The sequence below is a fragment of the Arachis ipaensis genome, chromosome B01 (assembly GCF_000816755.2).
Source record: "Arachis ipaensis cultivar K30076 chromosome B01, Araip1.1, whole genome shotgun sequence".
Classification (NCBI taxonomy): Eukaryota; Viridiplantae; Streptophyta; class Magnoliopsida; order Fabales; family Fabaceae; genus Arachis; species Arachis ipaensis.
Window position 1 is genome coordinate 116,602,405 of NC_029785.2, and position 7,553 is coordinate 116,609,957.

Consider the following 7,553-nt stretch of genomic DNA (forward strand, 5'->3'; position numbering starts at 1 on the left):
ACTATAAAAAAATGATATTATTGAAGGATAAAATTAAAATTTATTTCTAAGTAAAAACTAAAGATAAAATATTATTTTGGTCCTCAATGTTTGGGACGAATACTAATTTGATCACTATCATTTCAAACATTCTATTTAAATTAAACATTAAACAAGTTCAATACATTAGAGACAAAAATATATAATTTATACTTTATTATATATGTATCATACTCATTTTTTTTTCCGAAAGTTTATCTACTAATCATTCTAGAAATATTATATGATGAGTAAAAATATCGAATTCGTAGTGCAATTCATGCTAGAAGTATTCCGTTACTTGATTTGGTAATTCTTTTTAGAGTAATGTATCATTTTTGTCTCCAACGTTTTCGTCCTATTTAAGTCTCTAATGTTTTAAAATCGTCTCAATTTTGTCCCGTTGTCAATTTTATTAACAGATCCCAACGACAAGACAACATTGAGACAATTTTAAAATGGTAAGAACTTAAATAAGACGATTTAAACGTTAGAAACAACTTTAAAACTTATCCCAAACGTTGGGAACAAAAATGATACTTAACTCAAGTAAGAGAGTGAGAACTTAATTACCCTTGAATTAAGATGGCAAGATCCACTCATACATATTCAATGGTGATTAAACTTTTACTGTTTCGTTTTGTAATTTTCTTGTTTTAGAAAATCTTTTTTTTCATATTTCTATGGTAATAGCATGTGCAAGAAAAAATCAACCATAAATATTTTTCTACCAAGTGAAATTCAATATTGGTCCCTAGAATTCATAAATAAACAAACATATGTTTACATAAATTAATAAAATTGATCATATTTATAACCCACTAAAACTCATTTAACTATATGTGGGTTAATAATTATAGTAATGCTACACATCTAAGTATTTTTATGAACCAAGTTAAACAATAAGACTTAGAGTAATATTATCCATAATTGATTTTTGTTCATGTTAGACCAACTTGATTGGACTTGGTTAACAAAAATACTTAAATATATAACATTATTCTAATAATTATTCAACAGAAAACATGAACTCAAATATGCTAACAACATTTCATTGATTGACCATGTACAATTACTACCCAATCCAACACTTACACTTCAGTTAAAGTTGATCTGTTCTCTTCTATGAGATCAACATTCATTGTTTTGGCTTCAAACGAATATTTGAGACCAGGCCTAAGAATCATCCTAGATTTTATTCTGCCATTGGAGAAAAAGCAGTCTCCACAATGTAACAATTTTCTTGCCCTGAGAAAGAATAGCAATTTAAAGAGTCAGATAGGAAAGAGGAAGACTGATAAATAGTATACAAATTTTGTCAAAAAAATGTGGCGAATTTCATTTTTAACAATTGAAACGAAACTCATCTGCATTCTCATTATATTCTGTTCAGATCATACTTCACAATGTTCCTTTATTATTCTTAGATATGAAACATAATAGGCAACTTTTGATATTAATCGACACGAACCGTTTAAGTACATTATCCATCGTTGAACCTGAATAGACTTTGAAAAATGCCATCCATCGTTTAAGGAGATGTCTGACAGCAATTAATGGATTTTGAGCTGCCTTTGAAGCTTGAATAAGCAAAAAGAAAAGGAAAAAGTTACATCCTTGAGTGATACCCGATAAGTGAAAAGGGGAAAATGAAGGGTGGAAGAGTGAGTAATTTAGCTTTCAAGTTCATACCTGTGCTTCTAACTCAGCAATTCTTTGCAGAGATGCCTGTTCAATGCAAGCACGGCGCTTACATTCTTCTTCAAGCAAATTTGTAAGTTGGTACCGCAGCTCAGCCATTTCCTGAGTTAAGTCCTCTGCTTCCTCTTTGGCCTTCAACTTTTCCACTCGCAATTCTTCCTAGCAAACAGTCAAGATACCACATAAATTCCCAATCTCAAAATTCAAAAGGTGATATGTCGCACATCGGGACAAGTGTTGTTTCTTGCCTTTGTATGATCAAATTTACATAGATTGCTTCATTGATTGGACTTTATCATATACCTTAAGTTTATTCACAAGAAATTCATATTCCTGGATTTGACGTGACATCTCCATCTTCCCTTTTAAATCTGCAGCTGGATTTACGATCGTTGTCAATCTTCCAAGGAGTGGACCCAATACTCCTCCATAAGTGCTGAGGAAATATTGGGGGAACATTATTTAGTGAACGAACAATTTAAATTATAAAGGTTTTTTTATAATTGAAAAAAGAAAGAAAGAAAAAGATTACAGTATTACAAACACAACTAAAAATGAGACAATAAGGCACCTATTCTATACTATCCACAGTGATTAGTGAAAGAAGGATCACATAATCAAATCTTTTCCTTTAGCATAAGTATCCAATTAGAAGTGTCTACTTCCTTTCATCAATTATTAGTATTATGTAATCAAACAAAAAATTTGTAACTGGTCACATACTCACATGTCAACTTTTATTAATCAAGCATCTAAACAAAACTTCAAATATGTACCTTACATCCTCTGATATGGTTGAATTACAAGGTAATGAACTCAAGGATGACTGTTTCTTTATTTGTGAAATTTCCTTGTTTTCCAGCCACTCTTCAACCCTTTGGGAAAACATTCGAGTGTTCATGGTGGCAGTATCGAGCTTCTTTCTAAGATCCTTGTTTTCCTCATCTAGAGAGATGATGTATTTTTGTGCATCCTCAAATGCAAACTGGAGTTCATCAACCAATCTACCCATGCTATTCTTTTCTTCTAAGGTTTCGTCTTGGATTTTCTTGGCCTCAAAAAGACCCTGTTCCAAGGCCATCATATCTAGTTTCATACTCTCTATTTCAAGTTGAGACTCTAATGCCAGAGATGAAATCGATTCCTCCAGTTTCTCTATGAACAAAGCTGACTTCTCTAATTCCAGTTCTTTAGTCTCTAATTCGTGTACCAGTGATGCTTGCTTTGAATTGGAATTTTGCAGCTCCTCCCTTAAGCTGAAAACCTCTTCTTGTAAATATTCCATCTCCTCCAATTTCATTTCAAGGGCGAGAACACGAGCTTCTAGGTCGTTCACCTCTGTGTTCCTTGAACTGAGGTGATCCTGGAGAAAATCTGTATAAAGTATTGACAAATAAAGGCAACAAGAGCAACATCAAATCTTTAGTTCATGAGTCACAATTCAACTAATAAATGCTTTCCATCGGAATTCAACAACTATTGTAAATTAATTTTCCAGTAAAAGAGACATCTAAGGAAGAAAACACTAATATTCAATGGCAATCATCTCTGATAAAAAGATGAAGTTTGTGTGCGCAATATATGATTATCCACACTGCTGGATGAGAAGCTTCTCTTGAGAGGGAAAAAAGACATTGTTGATTTATGAAAAAAGGTTTTATCACTTTCACATGGAAGGAGCTGAAGCAAGGAAACCAACCAATTTCTTGAGAACAATTAAGCAGCTCTTTGTCCAACCTCTCGATGGTCTTCTTGTCTTCTTTATGAGCTTCTAACAATGATTTCCCATGTTGTTCCATTATCTACATCAATGTTATAAAAGAACATTGGTATTAAGTAGTTAATCAGAAACACTTTCAGAACATCATGTTGATGCTTACAATACTAAAAGGAGCATTATTTATAAACAAAAACAGAAGAAGTCTGTCCAAGGTTCAAATCTGCGTTCTTTTAAACTCTTTACCATGTGTTGGCAGTACAGGTGAATATACACTTAACAAAATCCCATCTTACTAATGAAAATATTAAAGCATAGATTTATTCTGAATCCTAAGTTTAGCAACAGGAGTTGAGAATAAAAATTTAACATCAGAGCATCAGCAGCACCCTACGAAATCAACAAGCAGTACAATCTCATCTTACTAAGTTAAAATTAGCCACAACAACCAGGTAACTGAGACATAGATATTAGAGTATTTTTATTGATCCATCATGTCATATAGGCCCGAGTGGGACATCCAATAGAAGAGAATAATATAACTTCTTTCAGTTCTATGTCTGGTTTCTTGAAAGCAACCTAGCATGTAATGTACCCGGATTAGTTGAAAGCCTTGGGTTTGGGATCTTTCCAACACATCCTTCTCTTTTCTAAGCTGCATATCACAGAGAAAAGAAGAAATGAATAACAGGAAAGATATGCGCAAATTACACTCATAAAAAAGCATTGCAAATCCAACAAAATCAAAAGCCTACAAGAAGTTTCTTTTCAAAGTCAAGAACCGAACTAACCAATTTATTTATTCATTCGTTCATTCTAAACCAAAGACAAAGATAGAAATTTCACTACCGAAAAAAAAAACAACTAAAGTGCACAAAGTAACGAGTTGAAAAGGTAGAATAGATCATCACCTCTCTATATGTTGTTCCAAGTTGAACAAGTTCCTCCACATTTAAGGGAGTATCACTAATTCTTTCGGTGCTATTCGACATTTATGTAAGCGAATCCACACAAGTGCATAGGAAGAACAGCAAAAACACCTGATTCATGTTCTTACGCAGATTAAAAATTAAAAAATTTTAAAAATAGAGAGTCAAAATTTTATCACCCTACAAGCACCACGTAATACAAGTCTACATTTTCTAATTGCAAAACAAAAATTTGAAAGAGGAATTAATAACAAGGCTTCTGCAACTAAAAAAACGATCGAAACTGAAAAGACCAATGAAAACCGTAATAAGGAGTGAAAAGACACGAAAAGAAAATCATAGATTAACCTGAAATTGATACCTTGTGTAGAGAGGGAGAAACTCTAATTCAACGAGCACCAGAACTTTGGGGATTCTGTTTTCTCTGAAAATTCAAAAATAAGACCTTTGAGGATTGAGGTGGCTGGGAGCGGGGTTTAGACTAGAGAAAGGCCACAGGCACAGTGATTTTTTTGTTTTTAACCGTACAACAAACAAAACAGAACTTGGATTTCTTCCCCACGAGGACATTCTTGTCCTTTTACTCTATTCTTTCTTGTAAGGAGTGTTTGCTGAGCAATTTGGATTGGTTTTGAAGTACCAAGCATGAACATTTTGTTGAGTTGTCGTCTCCACGCATGACACTCATTGACACTCGTTCGACATGTGTGTTTGCTGTATTTAACTGTGTCTTAATAAAAAATAAAAATTTATCTCTGAATATGTTTGTACACACCTAAATATCATTACGTGCCAACGTGTTCAGTCTTATTTTTAAAATAAATTTAGATATAATATATATTATTATTATTTAAAACAAATAAATATTTTAAATACTTGATATAATTAAAATAAAACATTAAAAATAATTTAAAATTTTAATTTATATTTTAATATCAATAAAATATTAAAATATCATTACGATTTATCTAAAAAATACTTTATATTTTATATGTACGTGAAAGTTGTGGTAGGCTTAGAGAAGGGAGGTTGAATCTATGCCTTCTTTTAAGTTGTTGTTATTACCCTTTTAAAACAAATTTGCAATTCTGATTCTGTTTGAACTCAGCAGCGGAAATTTATAAGACAATTTATTTTTGTCTCATGAATATCAGAAAACAGAACATAGCAGAGAAGAGAAAAGCTAACACCAGCATGTATCCTGGTTCGGTTGCCTTGTGCTATGCAACCAACATCCAGTCTCCTCCACAACTATGGAAGAATTTCACTATAGTTAACAGTATTACATACACCAATAACTCAGGAGTGACCCAATCCTTTCACTTACAAGTTCTAACCTAACTTGACCTTGGCTATGATAATACCTAACTATACCTCTTAGTGCTAACCCAACTAAGAAAGGGATACCTTACAGGTACAAGATACAAGACACAAACATACCTAAAGAAATCAGAGAATAACTCTAGGCTTTTCTCTCAAGTGTATCTCTCAGCCTTTTCCACTCATGGCTTTTTCTTAAGCTTTCTCACAATGCCTTTTCTCACAAGAAATTACAGAAAGATAAACTTAGAAAAGTACATTACAATCAGTAAAACATGAAGGAGATTGACTTCATCAGCAGCCTATTTACTATGTGCAAAACTAGATTCACAAACCTCAGATGCAGTTCTTCAGTATTGGTCGAATGCTTCTTTGAAAGTAAGCATTATCCAAGTAGAGGAACTTCTTTACAGAACACTGTTCACCCACTCTGGTTTTCTCTCCTTGCCTCTGAATGAATAGCAAGCTTCTTTTATCTCCTTGCATGTTGCTTGGTTCTTCTTCCAAGGTCAACACCTTGAGCCTTGAGCTTCACTAACCCACAGATTCACTTTTTCACCTTAATCCTTAGAGTGGAAACTTTGCTTCTGACTTCTTCATCTTGACCGAAAGCCATAAGGCAGTAGCCATGGAAATCTCTCATGGTCAACTTGATCTTAGCCATCGAAAAACTACTTGGTCCCCAAGTATCACTTGTGACCGTAGATGTGAAATAGAATAAGGCAGAGAGCAACTTTCTCTTGAATGCCATTTTCGGATACAGCAGAGGGTAGGGAAGAAGAGAAGAAGATTTGATGCAAGAAAGATGAGATGGATTACCTTTAACCTAAGCTTGAATTGGATTAGATTTTCTGTTTTGGCTACTGTGCTTCAAGCTTACACTTTCTCTCTCTTGCTTCTTTGGTTACTAGCTTATGGAGGAAGCTTTTTCTCTCTTTCTCTTTCTTACTTTTCTGAAGCCTTGATTTGACTTGATTAGAAAGGAGAGGAACATTGCTTTTGGTAAGGCAAAATGGTGGGAAATAAAAATTAATTCGGGCTTGGGTCAGGTTCTTCTCAAGTTCAGCCCGTTGGTGCCTTGACTTGCTTCTTTGAAGAATTTTCGCTTGAGATGAATGATTTGGGCTTGTCTTTATTTTCACTTACCATTCAGCCCATTAGCATATTTCATTTGTTTGATGTTGGGCTGCTGCAACACTTGTTTTTAGCCTGCATCACTAATCAAAGATAATCAAAAGCTAATTGGATGATTAGCCCACTAATCAAATGTTTGTCATCATCAATTTTAATTCTTAACTCAACAATCTCCCCCTTGATGACAAACATAATCAAGCAATGATCAAAGGAATTAAATTTTGAAAAAATTAGAGAACTTCCCTTTGATGTTTCTTGCTTTAGTGTTGCTCCCCCTTTCCTTCTCAAGATTAGCTTCCCCTGGATTTATGCTTTCTTCTTTATTCCTGTTTTACATTGTACCTAAAGATAACACAATAGAGAGTTGTACACAATTTTCTTGGCTAAGGGATATCAAGCAAACAGCACTGTATAGTCAATCCAACATACATTAAGCTAATATCATTAGCAATTGAAATCATACCAAAAAAAAAACTAAAAACTGAAACATTATTGCAAACCCAAAAACTAAAACACTATTGCAAACACTATTGCTTTTACTCCCCCTTTTGTCATCAAGGGTGGACAACAAGCATCAACAACAAAAAAAACGGCACTCTAAAACCTGCAAGAAAGGTTAGTGCATAGTCAAAATAACTATTTAAACAACCATAAGTGCATCAGTATTCAAAGTTATTACAGTCATCCAAGACACAACAAAAAATCAAGCAGTAGCAAAATAGAACAGAGTTTAT

At 33.5% G+C, this 7,553-nt stretch overlaps 1 protein-coding gene across 5 annotated transcripts; it reads right to left on the bottom strand.

The window, feature by feature from the left end:
- On the bottom strand, positions 953–4,929 carry LOC107634268 (uncharacterized protein PFB0145c). 5 transcript variants are annotated; one of them, XM_016337822.2, is made up of 9 exons: positions 4,727–4,926; positions 4,348–4,476; positions 4,032–4,091; positions 3,419–3,521; positions 2,496–3,093; positions 2,023–2,155; positions 1,711–1,878; positions 1,490–1,598; positions 953–1,266 (listed from the first exon to the last, which is right to left on the bottom strand). In XM_016337822.2, the coding sequence occupies exons 2-8, from the start codon at positions 4,426–4,428 to the stop codon at positions 1,572–1,574; spliced, it is 1,170 nt and encodes a 389-aa protein (XP_016193308.1). In that variant the 5' UTR covers positions 4,429–4,476; positions 4,727–4,926; the 3' UTR covers positions 953–1,266; positions 1,490–1,571. The 5 variants fall into 5 exon arrangements, with proteins under 5 accessions (XP_016193308.1, XP_016193313.1, XP_016193305.1 ...); XM_016337827.2 differs by having other exon boundaries at positions 1,501–1,598; positions 4,714–4,926; XM_016337819.2 differs by having other exon boundaries at positions 4,714–4,925.